The following is a 24,970-nucleotide window of genomic DNA, read 5'->3' as shown; positions in this document are numbered from 1 at the left end:
ACTAACCCAGAATTCTTAATGCATAACACTAGCACAAGCTGACAAAAAACATAAATGAACAAAAAAAACCTGGAAAAAAAAAATGTGTAAAGAAGTATATACAAACATACCCATCTCAAGATATTCATAGAATAATCCCAATCTTCCAAAGGGTTGCAGAAGGTAATCCTGTTCCCACCTTGGCTTAATTGTTTCTATTCCTGAAGAACGACATCGTCCAATAATGTTTTTTATCCATCTATTAAGCCACAAAAAAAACCTTTATTACTTTAAAGTATGGACAGTGAACAAAATTAAAATTCCACTTTTATACTTTTCTTGAATAAACTAGTAATTGAAAGCTTGTCTTCATTTGATTTGGAAAAGAGACTGAGAACCACCTGATACTTGTTGCATGATTCTGCTGGTGAGGAGCAGGTTTGATATGAATATAAAACCATGTGGAGTCTGTAAATCTGTTTAAAGCATGCTTTTCAGTATACAATATACAGTCAGGTGCATAAATATTGGGACATTGACAGAATTTTCATATTTTGGCCTCTATTCACCACCACAATGGCTTTGAAATGAAACAAACAAGATGTGCTTTAACTGCAGACTTTCAGATTTAATTTGAGGGTAATTGCATCCAAATCAGGTGAACGGTGCAGGAATTACAACAGTTTCTATATGTGCCTCCCACTTTTTACGGGGCCAAAAGTAATGGGACTATCAACTCAAAAGCTATTTCTTGGACAGGTGTGGGCTATTCCCTCGTTATTTCATTATCAATTAAGCAGGTAAAAGGTCTGGAGTTGATTCTAGGTGTGACATTTGTATTTGGAATCCTTTGCTGTCGACTCTCAAGATGAGATCCAAAGAGCTGTCACTATCAGTGAAGCAAGCCATCATTACACTGAAAAATCAAAACAAACCCATCAGAGAGATAGCAAAAACATTAGGTGTGGCCAAATCAACTGTTTGGAACATTCTTAAAAAGACAGAACGCACCGGAGAGCTCAGCAACACCAAAAGACCCGGAAGACCACGGAAAACAACTGTGGTGGATGACAGAAGAATTATTTCCCTGGTGAAGAAAAACCCCTTCACAACCCCTTCATCAGTGAAGCATGGTGGAGGTAGTGTCATGGCGTGGGCATGTAGGGCTGCCAATGGAACTGGTTCCCTTGTATTTATTGATGATGTGACTGCTGATAAAAGCAGCAGAATGAATTCTGAAGTGTTTCGGGCAATATTATATGCTCATATTCAGTCAAATGCTTTAGAACTCATTGGACGGCGCTTCACAGTGCAGATGGACAATGACCGGACGCATACTGCAAAAGCAACCAAAGAGTTTTTTAAGGCTAAAAAGTGGAATGTTATGCAATGGCCAAGTCAATCCCCTGACCTGAATCTGATTGAGCATGCATTTCACATGATGAAGACAAAACTGAAGGGAAAATGCCCCAAGAACAAGCAGGAACTGAAGACATTTGCAGTAGAGGCCTGGCAGACCATCACCAGGGATATTAAACCCAGCGTCTGGTGATGTCTATGCGTTCCAGACTTTAGGCTGTAATTGCCTGCAAAGGATTTGCAACAAAGTATTAAAAAGTGAAAGTTAGATTTAGGATTGTTTAGTTTGTCCCATTACTTTTGGCCCCTTAAAAAGTGGGAGGCACATATAGAAACTGTTGTAATTCCTACACCATTCACCTGATTTGGATGTAATTACCCTCAAATTAAATCTGAAAGTCTGCAGTTAAAGCACATCTTGTTTGTTTAATTTCAAAGCCATTGTGGTGGTGAATAGAGGCCAAAATATGAAAATTCTGTCAATGTCCCAATATTTATGCACCTGACTGTATGTTTGCCCTACCTGTTACCACAAATGAGAACCTAATTAAAATTCATCAGTCTCTTGGAAAACATCAACATTTCCCAAACTCTTGGTTCTAAAATCACAACTACTAGTATGGCCAAATGAACGCAATCGTAAATATCAAATTCAAAATGTACTCCCCTTTATGGCTCATAAGCCAGCAGAGGCCATAGTGCCTGATACAGAGATGTACACAATGCCGATATTTTCGCAGTTGAATGATTGGTGAATTGCTCATGCGTCTATGTGGTACTGCACACGCATCAAGGTACATTACCGTAGTCACTTGCAGCAACTTTTTACTCACAGTGTGATTGACAGTCAGGGAGCATTTGTGGGAGATAACTGGGATGTGTCACGACCCTTTTTGGGGCATGTCATGCCCTCTACTTGTGATTCAGTACACGGTGAAAATCATTTAGTTGTCTCAGTTCCGGCAGCCATTCTTAGTAGCCATAGGATTAATCAGAACTGAGATAATCAAATGATCTGTGATAGATGCTGCATCACTGTAAGCAGATTCTTGTATTTGCAAAGCCACTGGTGGGCATCTCAACACAAATCCCAGCAGCTGCAACATTTGCAGATTTTCGCAGGTCAGCTACGTATACAGATGTGGTTGCTTTAGCGTACAGCTCTGAGTCAGGCTCAGTAACTGGAAGACATGGGTTTGCCAACAGTAGAATGTAGACACCACTCTGGAATGTAGAGCTCTAACCCCAGCTCCTCACCATGTGGTGCAAGTGGTTCTTCAAAGGGTTTTCAGACAGTTAGAAACTCCAGAGTGATCCTGCAATTGTATTATACTTGTTAAAGCTTGTTCATTGTACTTGTTGAAAAGTATGACCATCTCCTAGTGTTATTTTGCTATTAAGTTCTAATATATGATTATGTGCCTTTTCTGGCTTTGGTACATGAAGCCCATCTTATTATGCATCTTCTGAGGAAGTCTAAACATTTCAGTACCTCACTCTGGTGTGGGCTAAGGGACACCTAGCATTCTTTACAATGTGAGATGGTGCATTAAGTGATAAATAAAACAGAAGCAGCATGATTAATGTAGTTAAATGGTGGGACACTATTATTAGTTAGCAATGCATGATGATCACCGCCCTCTGCTAGCTATGGAGATCATGAAAATGCATAGAATGTCCATGCTCCATCTGTATATAAAAGCCACGGGCTGGCCACAACTGTAAGCCTGAGTACTGTCTTGGCCAAGACCAGAATAAACAGACTGAAGAATTAGGAGTTAGGTAGAGGATTTAGGAAGGTATTTTAATGTACTGTGCAATTGGTAATATCCATAATACTCCATTTGTACAAATATAACATACAGTCAAAAGGTAAATTTACATTAAGGTGTATAATTTTTACATATTTAAATAATATGAGATATGGTAAGAACTTACCCTTGTTATCTCTATTTCTACGAAGTCCATAGGGTTCCACAGGATACCTTGGGTATAGGTGTGACGTCAGTCGCAGGGCACCAAAGAGTTAAGCTTTCAGCCTCCCAGGATGCACTAGGTCCCCCTCCTATACCCCGCCCCCGAGCCAAGGCACCTCAGTTAGTTACCAAGCCATAGGCCGGAGGAGGAGAAGGAAGAGAGAGAACAAAGATCTGGACACATACAAGAATCACATTCTCACCAGAGGGAGACGGAAAACCGGTGACCAGAGCAAAGCCCATCTGCAGCACAGGTGCGACAGGGCGGGAGTCCTGTGGAACCCTATGGACTTCGTAGAAATAGAGATAACAAGGGTAAGTTCTTACCATATCTCATATTTTCTACTTCAGGGTCCATAGGGTATCCACAGGATACCTTGGGGATGTCCCAAAGCAGTATCCTTTAAGGGTGGGGACGCTCCTGTGCAGAAAGGAGAATCCGCCGCCCGAAGGAAGCATCCTGAGAGGCGAAGGTGTCAAACCTGTAATACCTCACGAAGGTATGGACAGAAGACCACGTAGCAGCCTTGCAGATCTGAACTGCCGAGGCACCACGTCGAGCTGCCCACGAAGGACCCACAGACCTAGTGGAATGAGCCTTCAGAGAAGGAGGGACCGGTAGGCCTTCATGAAGATAAGCTTCAGAAATAGCCATACGGATCCAGGCTGCCAAAGTTTGCTTTGAAGCAGGCCAACCCTTTTTACGGAAGCCAAAGAGGACAAACAAAGCGTCCGACTTCCTAAACGAAGAAGTGCGGTCAACATAAGTCCTTAAGGCCCGCACAACATCCAAAGAGGCCTCACCCACGGAAAGACCCGGTGAGTTAAAGGCCGGAACAACTATTTCCTCGTTAATATGAAACTGGGAAACAACTTTGGGAAGAAACTCGGGCCGAGTGCGGAGCACTGCCCTGTTCCCATAAAAAACCAAGAAAGGGGGTCTACAAGAAAGAGCCCCTAACTCAGAAACACGTCTGGCCGAAGCAATGGCCAGAAGGAAAACAGTCTTAGCTGTTAGCCATTTAAGATCCACTGAGCCCAGTGGTTCAAACGGCGGTCCTTGGAGAGCCCTCAGGACCACAGCCAAATCCCAAGGCGCCACAGGTGGAACAAAGGGCGGCTGAATGCGGAGAACACCCTGCATAAAGGTGCGCACATCCGGGATTGTAGCAATCCTACGGTGAAACCAGACAGATAGGGCCGAAACCTGTACCTTCAAAGAAGCAAGGCGAAGCCCATGATCTAGTCCCGCTTGCAGGAAGGCGAGAATCCGAGACAGACGAAACTCCAGCGGTGCATAACCTCTCGGTCGACACCACTGGAAGAACGTATGCCACACGCGATGGTATATCCTCGCGGAAGACGGTTTCCGAGCTCGTAACATGGTCCGCACCACCGAGCTGGAAAACCCCCGGGACCTCAGCATGGCCGTCTCAACAGCCACGCCGTCAAAGACAGCCGAGTCAGGTCCGGGTGAAGGCAAGGACCCTGAGACAGAAGGTCCGGTCGTAGCGGCAACCGCAGAGGAATGTCCACGGACAGACCCTGAAGGTCTGAGAACCAGTGCCGTCTGGGCCACGCGGGAGCTATCAACAGGAGCGTCCCTCCTTCCTGTTTGAATTTCCGGATTACCCGTGGAAGAAGGGAGACCGGAGGGAACAGGTATGCGAACCGGAACGTCCACCGGACGGACAGAGCATCCACCAGAGACGCCCCTTCGTCTCTTGTGCGAGACCCGTACACCGGCAACTTGTTGTTGTGCCGGGACGCCATGAGGTCGATTTCTGGAAGACCCCACCTGTCCACCAGTAGTTGAAAAACGTCCGGGTGCAGGGACCATTCCCCCGGATGAACGTCCTGGCGACTTAGAAAGTCCGCCTCCCAATTGAGCACTCCCGGGATGAAGACCGCTGATATGGCCGGAAGATTGCGCTCCGCCCAAACCAGGATCCGAAAGACCTCTACGAGAGCCGCCCGACTGCGAGTTCCTCCTTGCCTGTTTATGTAGGCCACGGTGGTAGCGTTGTCCGACTGGACCTGCACCGGGCGACCCTGGAGAAACCGCTGTGCCTGCTGGAGAGCATTGAAGACCGCACGGAGTTCCAAGACATTTATTGGAAGCTCCGCTTCTGTCGGCGTCCACCTGCCCTGGAACAAGTGTGGACCCGAAACTGCTCCCCAGCCCCGAAGACTGGTGTCCGTTGTCAACAGGACCCAATTTGGAACCCAGAACGGACGTCCCTTGTTGAGGTGGGTCGTCTGTAACCACCACGTAAGGGACAGGCGAACCTCCTGGGTGAGCACAATCGTCTGGAACTTCAGAGACTGAGTCAGCCCGTTCCACTTGGACAGGATCAGGTGCTGCAGAGGTCTGGAGTGAAACTGGGCGTATTCCACCATGTCGAACACCGACACCATGGAGCCCAGTAACCTCATCGCCAAGTGTAAGGACACCCGGCGGCTGTGCAGACAACTGCGCACCCTTGACTGTAAAGCAGAGATCTTGTCCTCCGTCACGAAGATCCTTTGCTGTCCCGAGTCCAATAAGGCTCCAAGATGCAGAATCCTCCGAGACGGGATTAGAGTGGACTTCTGCCAGTTGATTAGCCAGCCGTGCCGTTGCAGCAGTGCAATGGTCAGGTCCAAGTGGCGTAACAGGAGCTCTGGAGATCCTGCCACCAATAACAGGTCGTCCAAATACGGCAACATGCGGACTCCCTGCAGCCGCAGAGAAGCCGCCATGACCGCCATCACCTTGGTGAAAACACGTGGTGCTGTTGCCAGGCCAAAAGGTAACGCCCGAAACTGGAAGTGGTCGCTGCTGATTGCAAACCTGAGGAACTGTTGATGGCGCCAAAGAATAGGGACATGTAGGTAAGCGTCCTGTATGTCCAATGACACCAAGTAGTCCCCAGGTTCCAGCGCCAGAATGATGGACCGTAGGGTCTCCATCCGAAACTTCGGGACCCGCAAAGACTTGTTGAGTGCTTTGAGGTTGAGAATCGGACGATATGACCCATTGGGTTTCTGTACCAAAAATAGATTTGAATAGAAATCCTGGCCCCTCTGGGAGAATGGAACCGCCACTATAACTCCAGCCTGGAGCATAGTGTGCAATACCTTCCGCAGCTCCGTAGCCTTGTTCCGGTCTGATGGGAGACCCGTGGTGAAGAAGCGAGCCGGGGGTCTGTGCCGGAAGGAGAGGGCGTATCCGTGGGAAACCACCTCCAGAACCCAAGTGTCTGTCGTAGTGGTCGACCAACACTGGGCGAACTGTAGCAGGCGGCCTCCCACCCTGGGATCCCCCAAAGGGAGGCCCGGACCGTCAGGCCGCAGGCTTGTCATCTGGCTTGGGGGCCGGACGTCTGGTACTCCATGCCTGCTTCCGGGGCTTGACCGATTTCTTAGGGCCAGCCTGTCGAGGAAACGACTGTGGTTTGGGCCTGCCCTGGGCCCTAGATGACCGAAAGGACGATGGTCCCGAACCAGAAGGAGCAGCGGCCGACGGGAGACAGGCAGATTTGGCTGCCGCCAGCGTGGCCACAATCTTATCCAGATCCGGACCGAAGAGAACTTCTCCGGTAAACGGCAACGCTTCCAGACCTTTCTTGGAATCTGCGTCCGCCTTCCAGGATCGCAGCCACAAGGTGCGACGAGCAGCTACCGCTGCTGAAGAAATTCTAGACACCAGAGTACTAATGTCTAGAGCCGCCTCGTTGATGTAGGTGGCCGAATCACGGAGATTGCCAATCAACTCCGCCTGATCGGCCGGACAGTCGGATTCAAAAGAAGCCTCTAATGAATCCGCCCAGCGCTCCATCGCTCTGGCAACCCAGCAAATGGCCATAGCCGGCCGTGCAAGGGAATAAGCGGACTTCAGGCAGATTTCTACCTTGCGGTCCGTAGCATCCTTAAGGGAGGACATGGATGGCATCGGCAATGTGGCACTACGGACAAGACGGGTCACGTGAGAATCCACCTGTGGAGGGGATTCCCACTTCGCAAAATAATTATCCGCGAACGGATAAGCCACCGCCAGGCGTCTCTGCGGCTGGTATCTTTTGCCAGGTTGTTTCCACGCCTCCTCTAAATGGTCCACCAACTGACCCGAAAGAGGAAAGACTGTGGCATCGCCCTTCACATCTTTGAAAAAGGCATACTTAGATTTAGCCGCTGGGGGAACTTCGTCCTCAATCACCAAGGCTGTGCGGACCGCCCGAATAAGTCCAGGAATATATACTTTGGACTTAGCATCAGCGTCCTTAGTATGGAGAGGTTCCTGATCGTAAGGATCTAGAATCTCCCCATCATCAGACGTCCCTTCGTCATCCTCATAAGGAGCGGACAGAGACGCCACCGGCCTTTTATGAGACCGCATCACAGACTCCCCTTGCAACACATCCGACAAGTGCTGTACAGAACTCGTCAGGGAGTTAACCCACGCTGGCTCCTGAGAACCCGGGAGCGGGGAAATAGGGAGACTGTGGGGTACCACCAATTGTCGTGGGAACCCCTGCATGGGTGACGACACCACAGACTGCTGGGACAAACCCATCGGAGTAAACGCGGGCTGCGGAGCTAACTGGCCCACTAAAGCTGTTAACGCCTGAGCGAAACAAGCCCAGGGCGGCTCCTGTACCGGTGCTGTAACCGTAATAGGCCGCGCCATGGACAAACACTGCTGGCAAAGGCCCTCCGCGCTACCCTCCCCCTCCGCTAACGGTACTTTGCACGTGGTACACTGTAGCCGGAGGGGAAAATCACTTTCAGACATGATGGCACCACGTATGTGACCTCTCTCACCAATTAAGTATTAAATAGGCGAGAGACCACCCTGCAGCACCGCACCGCAAGGGCTTTAGCAGAAAGAACAGGGACAGTAATAAAGCTGACAGTTTAGAGAAGAAAAGATTACAGGCAGCAGCGCTAGCACAGTCACATACAATGCAGAAAAATAACAATTCCTGCACTAACAGCGCTGATCACTCAACTACACAGACACAGGGCCTGGTAGGACACAGCGCTGCATACACAGACCTGACCACAGCGGAGGAGAGGTATGCGGGGGGACCCAGACCACGATGCTTCCTTCCAGCGCTTCCAGCAGCGTTCACCATGCGTTCTGGAGAAGATGGCCGCCGAGGAGCAGAGAGGAGGCTGGCCTGGGGGAGGAGCGCTGCCACAGGACCAGTCGGCAGCATGCAGAGAGGGCTGTGTGCAGCGGGGGAGGCGCCGGCTGTGAGACAGGGAAGGCGCGCTCCCCTGGCATGCATTTAACCCCTGGGACGCCGCAGCGCTACCGCTCTGCTGCGGTCCGCTGTCCCAGGGGGTAGTGGAAGCGCAGGTTGGTCGCCTGGCTCCACGCTGCAGCCAGTCCCCAGGGAGCCCCCTGCCTGGGGACTTAGGACCATGTGATCAGCGGGGACCCACCGCGGGACCCCGCTGCTTACCTCTGTCCCCCTTGAATCCGGCCATGGTCCGGAGCATCTGGGGTCACCGCTAGCTGTGACCCCAGATGCCCACCAGCATCCCCGGATCAGTACCGGCGTTCTGGTACTGGCGGGGTGTAGGGAAGACAGCATGGACGTCAGGACTGACTGTCCATGCTGTTCATCCAGTTGTGCAGCCACAGCTGCATGAAGAATAAGCTTCAGGGGCTCTTCTAGCCCCCACTCCAACAGGTGCACCCGACTCCGGCCGGGCACCAAACTAAACTGAGGTGCCTTGGCTCGGGGGCGGGGTATAGGAGGGGGACCTAGTGCATCCTGGGAGGCTGAAAGCTTAACTCTTTGGTGCCCTGCGACTGACGTCACAACTATACCCAAGGTATCCTGTGGATACCCTATGGACCCTGAAGTAGAAAAAGTAATCTAATACTTACATAAAGTACTGTTTATCTTTTGCATAGAGTACAAAAATAATGTTCATTTTGTAACAGAAAGAACTTACGGTACAAGAATTTCCTGGATATTGTTCCATATAGCTTTGCCTCCCATTATAATTGTCAGTTGTGTTGTAAGTTCAAGAAGACACCCACCAGGATCACACTGGAAAATTTTAAAAAGTCACTTTAATGTTTAAAAAGATTACAATGTAATATAGGTTTTGTGATTGTTACCAAGATCATGCAACAAACCGAAATGGAAAAATGATCTTCACCTAATCACCACCACCATCATCATAATTTTATTTTTATATTGAACTGTTCTCCAAGGCACTTATCAATTTGCATACTTCCTTCTATGTACAACACCACCAATGGCTTCATACTCAGTACAGAATAAAGTACATATACAAAGCTATACTCTTAATGACCACCACCCTTTCAGGTATTGTCAGGTGATAATATCACTCATGTTCATGTGTAAGTTGCAAACTAGCAATCAATTGACTGATATTTATTGAGATTTCCCCTTTATCATCTATGGATTATGTTATGAATAACAGATTTTGGCTGGCAGAATGAACTTAAATGTGCATACACACGTAAAGATTTTCTGTCCAACTAGTTGATTGGTTGGAATGAAAATCTGGTAAGGTATGAAAGCAAATGACAATCAGCAATTTGCTCCCAAATGCCGGAAGATGGCCAAAAACTGTTTAAATAAATTGTTTAGATCAAACATTTAACAAACTTGTCTGACGACCATTTTCATCTGTTTTCTGGCGTTTAGGAGCAAATTGCTGATCATCAGTTACTCTCATACGTTACCAGATTTTCATTCCAACCAATCATCTAGTTGGATGGTTGGACAGAAAATCTTTACGCGTGTACCCAGCTTGAGCCAGTAGCTTCAGATTTGTATGAATCAGGGAAAATGGAAAAGTGCGGGCGCCTCAGTGTATGAAATATCAGTGTAAGGGCTTCTTTCATTCAGGTTTGTACATATCCATGCTCATACTGGCACCTTTTGCTTAGGATTTAACAGAACCTACTTTGAAAAAAAGACTTCTAGACTAGAGCTAGACAAGAAATTCCCTTTCTGGGGCACTCTTTGCATATGTATGATATGAAATGATAAATTTGTTTAAAACATAACCTTTATTGCTATATTATTCTAAAAAAAGAGGGATAATGATAGACACTGAAATAATTCACAATTGTGAGTCTACCCTAATAATATATAATTATATGATTAATAGGACTCCATGATCGATAAACAATTATCTATCTAGTCAGAAAATGGCGAAAAATATTACTTAGCACTCAACATGGGATATAAATAACAGAAAATGGTCATTTGTATTTTTGCTACGCTATTATATTTTATGTCAGTGAGAGCCTTTAACATACATATAAAACAGCATTGTGCAACTTCTGGATCTGCTTTTCCATCATGTTGAACTGTGACTTAAAAGAGAACATCATGGTGTACTGTAGGATTTAGAATTTCTTTTCAAGTGGTATAAACAATTCATACTGCCTTTGTAATGCCAATGGGAAATTAGGATAGAATAAAAATCTTAGCATTTTCAAATAACACTTCCCCCTACTTCCTGGCAGCAAGTAGAATTGGGTCTTGATCTCTGAAGTTCTCTCACCCGGATAGGTTGAGCCATTGAACCAGGCAACAGAGGGGGAGTAGAAACCCCATGGGCTCTTTCTTGTGCTACTAATATTCCTTTGTTTCAGGCAGCCCAACAAGACACGGTTTCTTTTGCTCTGGCATCACTAAACACGATTGGGAAAGAGACCACCGGCTTCAGTGGCTGTAACAAATGGCCCAATTTGGATATCGCTGTCTGCCTCTGAGATTCTGACCTCTGACAATTTCTGGTGTATTTAAGTAATTTGGTCCTTCCATATCAGACCTTGGTGGCCTCCGTATCTATCAAGGAGCATTCCATTGGAATTGGTTGCCAGGATCCCTGTATATGTAAGTTCTGTAGCACTTTCTGACATGGAGGTCCCCTTGTCTGCTATGTCTAATCCCTGAGTCTATATTATTATTATTATCCTTTATTTATATGGCGCCACAAGGGTTCCGCATCGCCTTACAAAGTACAGTAACAAATGAGCACAGAAGACAACAGTTATTAACAGTACAGACAATGCAGGACAAGTACATGATTTATAAACAATGCTGCATAACACCTAAATAAGCAGCTGGGTGTCAGTAAGCAGTTTTAGGTGCCATTGTAAATGAAAGTAAAAGTAAGGCAAGAAGAAGCACGTGAGGAAAGAGGGCCCTGCTCGCGAGAGCTTACATTCTGAGGGGAGGGTCAGACAAACAGGGGTGACACAGATTGGCTAGATAGTGAGGAAGGAGCATAGAGTAGTGGGTTAGGATGAGCGCTGGAAAGCATTGAGGAAGAAATGGGTCTTGAGGGCTATATACTAAACTCACACAGTACACACTGTTTTATAGGCCTCAACCCCTGTAAATTCTAGGCCAAATTTAGGCAACCTGTAGCTTATGTTCAACAGCATGTCCCAGCATGGTAGGGCCTGCTGGGCCTTGCAGTCTAAAGTTAAGCAACTTCTCTCCATGTTTATGGATCAGAAGCAGAGATAACTAATCAGTGACGTTACAGCTGGCAGGGAATAATAAATCCCAGCACTGTAGGGCCTGCTGAGACAAGCAGTTCCACAATGCTTATTATGCAATCCTTGGTCCTGATGCGGAGTTGAATGCACACCTGTTTGCGGTTTCTATTTTGCGTGTACCCCTGAGACAAGTATACGCATTTCAAACACATTGCCACTTGTGACTGAAGGGGAATTGGTGTAACAGTGTTTTCTCACGTAGACAAATTACAGAAAAGGCTGCTGACTCATTTGTGAGCTATGCAGAGCTGGACGGAAGCATAAATACACCTGTGTCCTTTGCACCAAGTACAGGCTGGTGCAAGAGCAACCAGAGTATTGAGCAAATAACCAGGAGTCCAAGCTTTGGCTACCATTCATCTATGCCCTTGCTGTTGCAGAAGGTGCCTGAGACTGGTAAATAGCAATTTTTATAGATTTCAAAATATTTTAATCAGCAGCCTGTATGTATTCAATAATGGAGTTCAATGACGAGTATTCCAAGGGCTCCATCATCTAACCACATGTGACTGCTATCTAACATTCTTCACTTCAAGGCCATTATACTAACTTGCTTTATTTTAACCAAACCTACATTTTACACTGAATTTTATAAAATCATTAACCTTAAATAACTTACTTCCTCATTGCGATATCTTCCAAACCAATACACTGGATCTCCAGGGTACCCTACAAATTTCCCCTTGAAGAAGGCGATGTAGAAACAAGAAGAGTAGTAATTGACAAACTGGAAAAGAAACATCTTTGTGGTAAGACTGTTTTCATACTCTGTCTTTGTTCTTGGTAGCTCTGTAATAAGATAGTAAGTAAATTCATAATATAACTTTATTTGCCATTAACATGAATAAAAATTGAAATAAATCACCACAAGAACAAAGCATAAAAACATTTACTTAAAACAAATAAATAAGGAATAAGAGTTATGGTATAACATACCTCAGTTAACTCTTTCTTTGAGGTCCATAGGGTCCACAGGATCTACCTTGGGGGTATGTAGTTGGAGAGATCCATTGCACCAAACAGCTTCAGCTTTAAAGCTCCCAGCATGCACTGGTCCTTCACCCTATATACCCCACCCCCAGCCACAGGCATTGTTTGTAAACAAGCTTAATAGCAAGAGACAGAAAGTGGAGAAGGAAGTACAATGTACACAAGAAACACTCTCAAAATACGAAGAGGGAATCAGTGATACAAAAAAGCAAAGAACCGATCCCAACTGAGGCCAGGTGTATCAGGGTGGGTGCCCTGTGGAGTGGACCCTATGGACCTCGAAGAAAGAGTTAACTGAGGTAGGTTATACCATAACTCTTATTTTCTTCTTCAGGGTCCATAGGGTCCACAGGATCTACCTTGGGGACGTCTTAAAGCAATTCCCTTAAGGGTGGAGACGCTCCTGCTCAGAGAGGAGAATCTGCCACCCAAAGGATGCATCCTGGGGAGGCAAAAGTATCAAATGCATAGAATTTGACAAAAGGTATGGACGGAAGACCAAGTGGCTGCCTTGCACAGCTGTTCAGCTGAGACGCCTTGTCTAACCGCCCACGATGGCCCCACAGACCGAGTAGAATGTGCTGTCACATTGTTTGGGACAGGGAGATCAGCCAGTGTGAAAGACGTCCGGATGAAGAGCCCATTCTCCGGCATGTATGTCCTGACAACTCAAAGGTCACTTCCCAGTTGATGACTCCTGGGATGAATATTGCAGAGCTTGCTGAAAGATGGCATTCTGCCTACAGCAGAATCTTTGCCACTTCCCTCATGGCTGCCGGACTTCGTGTGCCTCCCTGATGATTGATGTAGGCCACTGCGGTCGAGTTGTCGGACTTATCCTGGACTGGCCTGCCCTGAAGGAGGCCCTGCGACAAAATGAGCGCTCTGTACACTGCACAAAGCTCCAAAATATTTATCGGTAGGTGACATTCCTGAACAGACTACCTTCCCTGAAAGGTGTGATGACCTGTCACCTCTCCCCATCCTTGCATCTGTGGTGATAAGTACCCAATCCGGGATCCATAATGGATGACCCTTGTCCAAATTAATCGTCTCCAGCCACCACGCAAGGGAGAGCCGAACCTCTGGCGAGATGCGGATCATGCGAGACTTTATCCGATGATACTAACCATCCCAATTAGACAGAATCCATTGCTGCAAGGACCTGGAGTGGAACTGGGCATAAGCCACCATGTCGAATGTGGATACTATGGAACCCAGCACCTGCATTGCCAGGTGAACTGACACTCTTTGCTTGCAGAGTAGACTGTGCACACAAGACTGTAGTGCCGCAATCTTGTCCTCTGGTAGAAGAATCCTCTGGCCCAGAAAGTCCAGCAGCCCCCCAAGTGCACCATCCGCAGAGTTGGAGAGAGAAGACTTTTTCTAATTGATTATCCAGCCATGCTTTTGTAAGCAGACAATGGTCATCTGAAGATTACATTGTAATATCTCCTGAGAATGTGCTAATATCAGGTCGTCGTCCAAATATGGCAGTATCCTGACTCTGTCATCTGAGTTATGCATCATGACTGCATTATCTTGGTAAATACCCGAGGGGCTGTGGACAGACCGAAGGGTAGAGCCTGAAATTGATAATGTTGCTGAAATCCTTGGTGGGATCGTGCAATCGGAACATGCAGATATGCATCCTGTATGTCCAGGGAGACCATAAGATCTACAGGCTCCATCGCCAGCATAATTGGGTGCAGGGTTCCATACGGAATTTGGGCACATGGATGAATCTGTTTAGACCCTTCAGATTCAGGATAGGGCGATGCGACCCATTTCATTTCTAAATCAAAAATACAATTGAATAACCCCTTTCCAGTCACCTCACAGGAACGGGGATTATGACTCCTGACTTTAGGAGGGCCCCAATAGACTCCCGGAAGGCCAAGACCTGACTAGGTCTGAAGCCAGACAGTAGGCCTACCGTCTGGCTTGGAAGCAGGACGTTTGGTTGACCAAGATTTCTTGGGGTTTCTTGTGGGAATTAATCTGTCTAGAGGAGGACTGCCCTTTTGCCCTAGTGTGTTGGCGAAAGGACCGAGATGACAACTGCCTGTAGTCGTGGATGGCAATCCAGGAGACTTTGCTTCTCTAGCAACTTTTGTTGCAAGAGAAGTCAATATGTCATCCAGCTCTGGAGCCTTCTTGGATCCTGCATCCGCCTTCCAGGTCTTTAGCCAAAGGGTTCTTCGAGCTGCAAGCGAAGTGTCTGACAGCCTAGAAGCCAAGATACCTGCATCAATGACTGCTTCCCCCTATATACACAGCTGCTTCTCGCATCTGACAGAGATGAGGCAGCTGTTCTCTGGTAGCATCAGGCATACTACCTTCCAGAGCCATCATCCAGTCTTCCATAGCTTTGGCTACCCAGGCTACAGCCATAACCGGTCTGGTAATAGCTCCAGATAATGAAAACACTGATTTCAAATAGTTATCTATCTGTAACCTCTTTTAACAAGGAAGCTGCAGGAATAGGTAATGTAGCACTCCTAATCAATCTTGTAACATGAGCATCTACTGTTGGAGGAACTTCTCATTTGTTACATGCACCAAGTGCAAATGGGTATCGAGAGGTTAAATTCCTTGTAGCATGAAAGTGTTTACTTGGTGTACACCATGCTTCAGACATAAGATTCGTCAGTTGCTCAGACTGAGGGAAATAATCCTTAGCCACCTTCTGACGCCTAAAGACCGGAGTCTTAGACTTCGGCGGCATCTCCTCTTCCTCTATACTGAGGACTGATCTAACTGCTCATCAGAGAAGGAACATCCACAGAAGACTGATGGTCTTCTTCCACTGAGTAAGACCCAGAACTCTGAGTATCACAGTGTGATGAGAAGGCTAAGTCAGAATCCTGATGCGACGTCTGAAGGGAAAATCTCTTATGCCCTGCTTCACCACCACCGGTTTACTTACCTGTATAACCTGCTGAGGGTCAATAGACGGCAGCATACTCTGACTAGAGTGACCAGAAAAATGAAACCCACAGGGATTCATGGAGGGCATACACATAGAAGAATGCAAATGCTGTGAGCACCCCATAGCATGAGGTAGTACTGTAACAGGAGCTCGCAATGCTGCGGCCCTGTCCACTATGTGCGACATAACCTGAGACCAAGAGGTCACCTAGGATGGTTCTTGTGTAGCTACAGGTGTATAAGATAGAAACGGTGGCTGTTTAAAACAGACCCTACACAATCCATCCTGCATAAAATCTTGCTCAGATAGGCCTGCCAAACAGAACCTACATGATCTTAACTCCGGAGGCCTATCCTTCTCTCCTCTACCTTCAGACATGGCAAATGTGTAGAAGGTATAAAGAGTACAGTATAAATGCAATGTGACCCTTTCAAATGAAAAACCACACACCCTTTTTCAGAGAGATGAGGGGAAACACAGTGATAGATATAACTGACAATGTGAAAAACAAAAGGCAGTAAATATACAGTGAGAGGTATACAGGGAGACAGACCAAACCTCTGAGACCAACAGCTTACAGCAGAACATGCCAACTGTGAGCGTCTCACACACGAGGTGGTCAGAAATAGCAAACTAGAGGAGAGTCCATAACCGGAAGTTGCGTCTGGGATGCGGATGGAGCGGCCGGGGGAGCGCCTATCTCCCCTAAACTGCAATTTTGACAGCCGGGTACGCTGTCCTCACAGTAGTAGACGCTTACTAGTACGCTCTAATGCATCTCTACTACGCATCCCCAGCGTCAGACGATATGGCGCAGCCGCCTTAGTTAGGACATGTACACGAGGCCTTCACCCGCAGCTGCCTCCGATGCATCTCCTACACCGGAGGCCAGGACTGCATTGCGCAATATTCCCCTCACGAGGAATCGTTTACGTGCCATCTCCATCAATCCGATCACAGTCCGGGCCCCAGCGATGCCGCTAGCCAAGCCTCGCTGAGACCCGCCGAAATCCCCAGGGCATATAGCGGTACTGGCATTTCGGCACCGGTGAAGGTAGGAGTCGCAGTACATGCGTCCAATTCGGCGTCTAGTACCGCTAAACTCTGAAGTTCAAAAACTAAGTTAAATCATAAAAGAAAAAAGCCTGGGACTGCCTAGGCAGTCACGCTGTTAAAACAGGTCCATCTGGAAACTTGCCGCGCACCAAACAAAAAAACTGAATGCCTGTGGCTGGGGGCGGGGTATATAGGGAGGAGGGCCAGTGCATGCTGGGAGCTTTAAAGCTGAAGCTGTTTGGTGCAGTAGATCTCTCCAACTACATACCCTGAAGAAGAAATTATAATATACTGTATAGTTATAATGAATATGTGCGTTTCATTGAAACAATGTGGATGAGATTTAACAAAACATAATGGTAACTTATTACACATTTTATGCAGAGTAATAGGATAAATCTGTTGCATGTTTGGTTTTACTGATTCACAGTCAGTCATTCTAGTGTATGCATTTGCTTCTGATTAGCATTTTAAATTAATCTAAGGCTCACATTGAAGTTTGTAAATGCAATAAACAGCAGCAATTAAGTCAGTAAGTGTTGAGGTTGGCAAATATGCATAACTATTATTTTGATGGCTTGTACTTGTTTACAAAACACAAATGTGTGTTTAATGCACAATGTTGGCTTTTATGTAACGAACAACAAGACTTGAACAAAAGACTAAAGACATGCATGCGCCCTTGTAAGAACTAGATTTTAACTCATCACATAAATGAACTGAACAGGGGGGCTGGTACATTATGGATCGCTATTGTGATCGCAGCTGTCATTACACACGCAGTTCTGCTGTGAAAATATGCTAATGTTTGCAACCGCTCAACCAGCACAGAGATGCCCACTTTCTCACATCTGTAATACCTCGCAGTCCTGCGAAATACCTCGGTAACATCGAGTAACATTGGCCCCTCACGCAGAATTACAACAAGTCTGACCTGTTTCAGAAATTGCAAGTGTCGTCGCAAACAGTAAGTACACAAGCTGCATATGCCGTCACAGTGGCTAAGTTATGCCCGCCCAAGAAACGGCACTCAAACTGACAGGCACGCCTGTGTTTCTCTGACCACTCCCCCATCACCACCCCCAAATGCTGACCTCCCATCACTCTATCTGCGTGTGTGATAGCAGTGATATATCCTGACCTGCGCACACATGTGCATCGGCCAATCTGCACACACTGTTGAAATTGTGATCCGTAATGAAACAAGCCCAGATAGTATCTGAACTCCCAACAATTGGAGGGAAGGGCTAACCTGAAAGTCACCCGCCTAATAGTTTCTTTACTGGTTACTGTGCTAAGAACAGGGATGTCCCAGAATTTGGATTTCTACCAGTTTTTCTTTTCTGACAGTCATACTGTATGACACTTTTGTTCATTTTTCTGATTTTAAAGGAAGTTTAATTTTTCTTTCATCATCATGATTTAGAATCTGTTCAGTATTAGCAATACAATTAAGAGAGATGGATAAATGTAGACCACCAAGGGGACATACGATTTCTCTGACACGGAAGACTGATCATATGCTTGGGGCAAATGCTGTATACATGGACATGCGGTAGTCTAAGCTATTTTATGTAGAGGCGGTGATTAGTTAAGTATCCAGGTAAGATTGGCAAACAAATTTTGTGATCACAATAATATACCAGTGTAACATTATATACATTATGAAAGTACAATATGCAAAGTTAAGAGTATGTATATATTACTGCAACTAATACTTGTACAAACAGTGAGAGGTCATCATTTCAGCGTACATTAGATGTATTATGAAGCAGTAATACATCCACTACAGTAACATTAACGTACATATCAGACATCACCTCAGGCATTCATAACTAATATAAAAGCACTCAGCTTTGTGTTTTTATGTGGTCACAGAACAATTAAGTGAATTCAAATAAATTTATTATTACAGTAGGGGATAAAGTATCATACAAGAAGGTGAAATAGAACAATGGCATCAGGGGGTGTGGTATAGAAGATCAACAGTGTTTAGACAGACAACCAACCGATTTACAAACGATGGTAGATAGACAATGGGTGGACCTGTACAAATGGTGAACACATATGGTCAACAGTGCAAATGGGCGACAGGTACAAAAGGTCAACAGGGACAAATTGTCGACACATATATGGTCAACACACATATGGTTACCCCCCTTTTTTTTTTTAAGCCTAATCTTCACCCTAACCATCCCAAGTGTCGAGACTTAACCTTTTGTCTAACCCTCATTTTAAAAATATTTCAATAAAAAATGTGTCAACCATTTGTCAGTTTACCTTTCGTCCCTGTCAACCATCTGGTGTTGATCTATTGAGTGTCTATGTAGACACTGTTTATCTTTAAACCGGATGCTGGCATCAGGTACTGTATATATTGTTAAAGGCTCCTCCCCTTCATCATTATTTAGCAGCTCGGCTACAATGTACTATTTCCGAATAGCACATTGTGACCAACAACATCGCTAGTTTTTCCTTATACCCCATAGAAGTGTGCAGGAAGATTAGCGTTGTTGAGCCTACCATAATAGCCAGATATGTGCGCAAGTGAACATCACAGGATGTTTGGCTGCACACTGCCGCTAACTGAATCAGCCCCTAAGTGTCTCAATTTATCTGTAGGAGGATTAGAAACCAAAATAGAGAAAGAGGCCTTTATTCTTACCAAAGTCTGTGATCATTATGGCTACTCTTTCATACAGCATATTCAGTAGCATGATAATGATGAAGCTTATTATTGATGCAGTGACTGTGGTGGCGGTCTGCGGAGTCAGGTACTTCTGAATTGCTTGTGTTCCATTAATATGCCTTGGTAAGGTCGCAGAAAATACCAGGAAAACAGAAAGTCGATATACAATGATCCCAACTACTGATGCAACTATTAACATTATCTGTGAAAATATAGAGACAAAATGTTACACTAAACCATACAGTGTACATGAAAATAGCATTAAAGTGGAAACAATGATTAGGTTTATAAGTCTAGAAAAATAGTGATGTTATGAGGACACAATCTTTACAAAAAGTACAAGGCATGGGGACCGTAAATGAGGAGGCAGGGCAATAATTATTCTAATATTTTTCTTACATGTAACACATGGTATATATATATATATATATATATATATATATATATATATATATATATCTCCAATGTTCTTAAAATACTCATTTATCTATTAAGAATAGTTCTTCAATTATGCACTCATTCCTTTTACAAAGCCATATCTTTCCAATTACCAGTCTCTTTATAGAAGCCTTTTTAACTCTAAATATATTTTAACTATTGCCATTAGCAAGCAAGTAAATAGAATGATTTTCTTTTGGCTCACTTTTCTGATAAGAAGCACCTTTTGCTCTTAGTTTTTGCTGTTGTCCTCTGAACTTGTTATACTGACCCCAATGTTGTGGCATCATTTGTCAGGACTGAGGGCCTGATTCAGCACACAAGCAGCTTTGCAATTGCGATCCTTGCAGATATGGTAACGCAGCAGGAGGTATCACGCCTCCTGTGCATTACTTATCCCAGCTACGTTGTCTAACGGAGCATCGGATAATCTGCTTAACATCGGACGGCTAAGGTGACCCATGGGGTCACGCAGCCGGCCACCGCAGTTATGAGGAAGAGGACAGGAAGTCTCCGCCAGCCGACGGAGATCCTGGCCTCTCTCCCACCCCCCCCCCCCCCAACTGCGGCAATACGCCTCTGTTTCAGGAAATGGAGGCCATCCCCGCCCGCAAACGGTAGCAGACTGTCAATCACTGTGCAGAACGGACCACGTGCCTGCGCGGATCACCGCTGAATCAGGACCTGAGTGCATAACAGCTAGAGTGGGCCCAATATACAAATTTCAGGAAAGTGGAATTAATACATACTGAATAATATTGTAATTCCACTATCATTTTTAACACAAAAACCATTATTGTGAAAATTAGCTATACCGTCCCAGCATCATAGGTGCTGTAGCATTACAATTGCATATTTATGAAGGAGTACTGAAAATATAAATGTTGTAGTTCACTTAACATATAAGCAAAAAAACTATTTTAGAAGAATAGTAAAAATAGATTAAATGGTAATACCCAGAAGAGCACTGCACTTGTACAGAAAGCCATCCTCAGGCACTTTCCCCAGGCGGTGTAAGGCACATGTTCTTCTTGCTGCAAACAGAAGTAGGAAAAAATGAGGCACATTGACAGAGCACATTTATTTAGCATGCAGATCATAACACGTTGTCTAATATACCTGAGTAATGGGATTCACAACTACATGGGTACATTTTGCTTCATATTCTGGAAGAGGCTGTTCTTCTTGCTCTAAAAACTCAACCGTGTCCCATTCGTATTCAAGTTCAGCTTGTCTGCGCTTCCAGAACTCAAGGAACAAAGTAACTGTCAACACACGAAACATACTGGTGTTAGAAAAGGCGCTTAGCGGGGGCTCCCATAGATCCTAGTAAGTCCTATTTTTCCTAGGTTCTTTCTTAGTAAATTAAATATAAATGTACACTTTTTATCATCTCATTTTGCTTTTCAGCACACACTAACTGAATGAATGAGTATTCACACACAAGAACAAATGGGAAAATGGGGAAGGATGTTTAGAAAGAGAGGGCTATGAAAGGCACAGTTTGGGGTTATAAAACCTGCCTGTCCTCCCAGCATCATTAGTGCCATGGTGCGTGTGATAATGTTTATTCCCAAAATTTATAAGGGCAATGCTTTTACAAGCATGTTTTGGAACCCGGTCGGAACACAAATCGGAAGCACTGGGTTTTAGAACCCGATGCTTAGTAAATTAACCCCGTGGACACACTGTGATCAGGTTATCACACCTGGAAATCTGTCTCCGTCTGTTTATGGAGTGAGATACAATATTGACAAAATAATTTGTCCTACACAAATTAATATGAAAGTCTTTTCTGTAGAACCCGCTAACCAAATATGTATAGCCTCTAATAGTAGAATCATTGATTTATTAACTAGTTGGGGCGTTGCCTGGATTGAAGACTGGACCCTAAAGTACACCTGCCGCCTTCAATTTTTTTTTACATTGTCCTCGCCTATAACCTGGATAAATATGTAAATTAGGAGTAAATGACAGTGCAGGCAGGCATATTCTCATACCGTTTGGAATGGGGTATATCAGGAGCAGATGGATTTACAGAACAGAAATCAGTATAGCTTCCAACATCACTTGAGTGTCAGAAATCACTGCAGAACAGAGGGGATGATTCAGCTGTGCCATCACTGCTGCGATACCTGTAATATGGTAATGCCACAGGAGGAGTCACGCCTCCCGCATACATTACTGATCCAAGTTACGTCCAAGGAAGCAGTATAGGATTGTCTGCAATCACCTCAGCCGGCTGAGTGACCATTACATCACGCAAACCGGCTGCCACAGTTGAGTGAAAGGGAACTCTTCGTCAGCCGACGGACATCCTGGCCTCTTCACTCCCCCCTCCAACGGCGACGACACACATCCATTTTGGGAAATGGAGGCTGCCGCCGCCCACTCCCTGCCCAGAAATGGCAGCAAACTGTCAATCACTTACAGTCAGCGGCCCTGCATGCGGGAAACGCAGACCTGTACTGCGCAGTGCAAGTAAGGCGTATGCGCAGATTCCCAATAATCTGGAATCTGCGTGATCCCTGTCACTGCGTCCGCAGCTGAATCACCCCCTGAAATCACTCTGCAGACCAACATTTGACACTATGTCTAACAGGGCTGCCATCAGGGAGTGGGCCTGTCTGCAGTGGCATTGTGTGGCTGCGATCAACCTCCCCTGCGGTTTGTAATCTCAATATGCTAAACTTTGCCCGGATCAAATATTGTGGATTGATTTTGCTGTCTGCCACAGTCTGAATGTATTGAGTGCTGAGCTGCTCATGAGCCTGCCAGAGTGTGACAGTGTGTGTATGAAGCCAGCCCCTCAGCCACAGAACCTATGTAATTAAGAGTATCTCAGTTTTACGGGATTGTATGACAGTGTGTGGCCCTGACAAAGTTCAAACCTAGGCAAAAACCTAATCCTGGTTAAACTACACCACCATGCCAATATTGGTGGAGCTAGATCCAAAACTCTGCCCGTACATAAAAAGACAGACAGACAAGCTTTCTTGGTTATTATATAGAATAACGATTTTCTATTTTAAATTATTTTTAGTGAAAAGGCATTAGCCCCTTTTACCACACCAGTGTTGAGGTTATTTGTCTACGTTTGCACTCGTCACATTTCAACATCAATAGCACTCTCTAGTGCAGGACCTACACAAATTTTCGGCATCTCTAAAGATGTGTAGAAATAATTTGGTAGCCCAACAAGGCCTATAATTTTGTAAACTAGAAAACCTACTGCATCAAGTGTGGGGACCCATTTATTTATATGACACAAGCTGAGGGAAATGTATGTATTAGATCTCTCCCTCTTTCAAACAACTGTGCCATTATGCACATATGTCTTTATGGGGGAACAGCGGGCACATTTGGATTTGGTACCAGACAATGGCTACTATGAGCCAATCATTTGAAAGAAGGGATGTAGTATACTGATTTTTACCTGGTGATCACACCGATCACCAGGCAATTCGTTTTATTGGGGTACCTGGTTTCAAAAAGGGAACATCCCCTTTTTCAAGCAAGGCTCTTCCCAAATACTTTGCATTTATTTTATTTTTATCTACTTTGCAAAACTGACGCTCCAATGTCTGCCTCCCACTCCCCCCTGGGGATCACTACTACGAAGGAGGTGGTTATTTTTTTTTATTTTATTTTATTTTACTTTAACAGAGCCCTTCACTGCCAACAATCTCCACTTGTCTGCAGTGAAGTGTGAATTACTGTTTTAGCGGATAGGTATGATAATTGAAAAAAAAAACTAAAAAACACAACATTAATGCAGTTTTTACATTAAAATTACTGATGCAACTGTTCTACTGCATATGTATCATTGTGTGAAGTGTTTGGGAATGATGTATCATTATGTCAGCAATTAAATTCTGGCCTTTGGTCACATATTGTAAACACCTGGAGGAAGCCGCCAAAATATTGTTTTGCTTTTGTGCATACATCAACACACATTCCCCTTGTGGGAATGAATCACTAACGAATATCAGTGGGCACCCTTTGAAGAAAAGTCATGCAAGATGTTTGAAAATGATAGCCCAGACTGTTGAGAGGAGTGCACCACGTTTTTACAGGGTAGGTAGCACATCTTTATTATGACAAGCAGTATATTTCACTAAATATGTGAGCTTCTGCAACCTATGCTAGACTGCAAGCTGTCACCAGCAGGGCCCTCCACCCCTTGGTTCTCACACTGCCCTATCCTTGTCACCAGTGTGGCTCCACTCACAGTCAGCAGCTCTGATCCTTTCTGACTACACTTCCAAGGACACTGCGTGAGTCATAGAGATCTACTGTAAATAACTTTTACTTAGTTATTTAAATATCTCACAGACTGATTTATCCCCTTACACTCTATGTTTTATTGTAATTATCCCTGCACGGACACGATGTGGTACCATATACATAAAAGATTAATTAAATTATTAAATAACCTTACCCCATATCCCCATGAAGGCCGCAAATACAAGTGTTCCAAAGCTGTCAAAAATACAAAGTTTCTGTAAAGAAAAAATTATTATTATGAAAACAATGTAATCATGATCAAATAGTTAAAACAAATCACTTAACTGGAAGAAATATTTTTATGTAGTAAATTTCATATTAAGAAACAAGTTGTTAATTCCTTATAAAAAGTGCCATTTCCACCTGCTCTTATTTCTCTTTTGTATATATAATGGTGTTGCCCTTCTATTATTGAGAATGAAGGAAGGAAGCTGTTTTAGTAAAAATTATTTAATAATAACGAATTATATTACTATTAATAGTTTAAAAACAAAGATGGCATTTGTATCTCTGATCAAAATAAACATAAGCATCAATAGAGCTTTCTGTTTTGAAACAAACAAAAAATCATGTTTTAAAAATGTGATTTTATATGGGGTAAAACATTACAACACAAAATACTGTATAGACCTAAAAGCTGCCATAAACAGTGTCATTTTTATAAGCTTGAATGTACCCACATCCCCGAGAATTACAGTGGCCCATCATTTAAATTT

At 44.8% G+C, this 24,970-nt stretch overlaps 1 protein-coding gene across 2 annotated transcripts in view; it reads right to left on the bottom strand.

The window, feature by feature from the left end:
- The window catches only part of ANO6 (anoctamin 6), a 116,119-nt gene that overhangs the window by 14,207 nt on the left and 76,942 nt on the right, over positions 1-24,970 (bottom strand). For both annotated transcript variants that reach the window (XM_088458059.1, XM_088458052.1), the window contains exons 10-16: positions 24,409-24,469; positions 21,087-21,232; positions 20,924-21,001; positions 19,506-19,731; positions 12,482-12,651; positions 9,264-9,361; positions 111-238 (exon numbers count right to left, since the gene is read on the bottom strand). In XM_088458059.1, the coding sequence (XP_088314185.1) occupies positions 111-238; positions 9,264-9,361; positions 12,482-12,651; positions 19,506-19,731; positions 20,924-21,001; positions 21,087-21,232; positions 24,409-24,469 (907 nt within the window). The remainder of the gene's footprint in view (positions 1-110; positions 239-9,263; positions 9,362-12,481; positions 12,652-19,505; positions 19,732-20,923; positions 21,002-21,086; positions 21,233-24,408; positions 24,470-24,970) is intronic.

This window comes from Taudactylus pleione, unplaced genomic scaffold (assembly GCF_031769625.1).
Source record: "Taudactylus pleione unplaced genomic scaffold, aTauple2 ptg000041l, whole genome shotgun sequence".
In the NCBI taxonomy this organism is placed as follows: Eukaryota; Metazoa; Chordata; class Amphibia; order Anura; family Myobatrachidae; genus Taudactylus; species Taudactylus pleione.
Note: the sequence above shows the minus strand (reverse complement) of the source record. Positions and strands in the feature narration are given on the sequence as shown.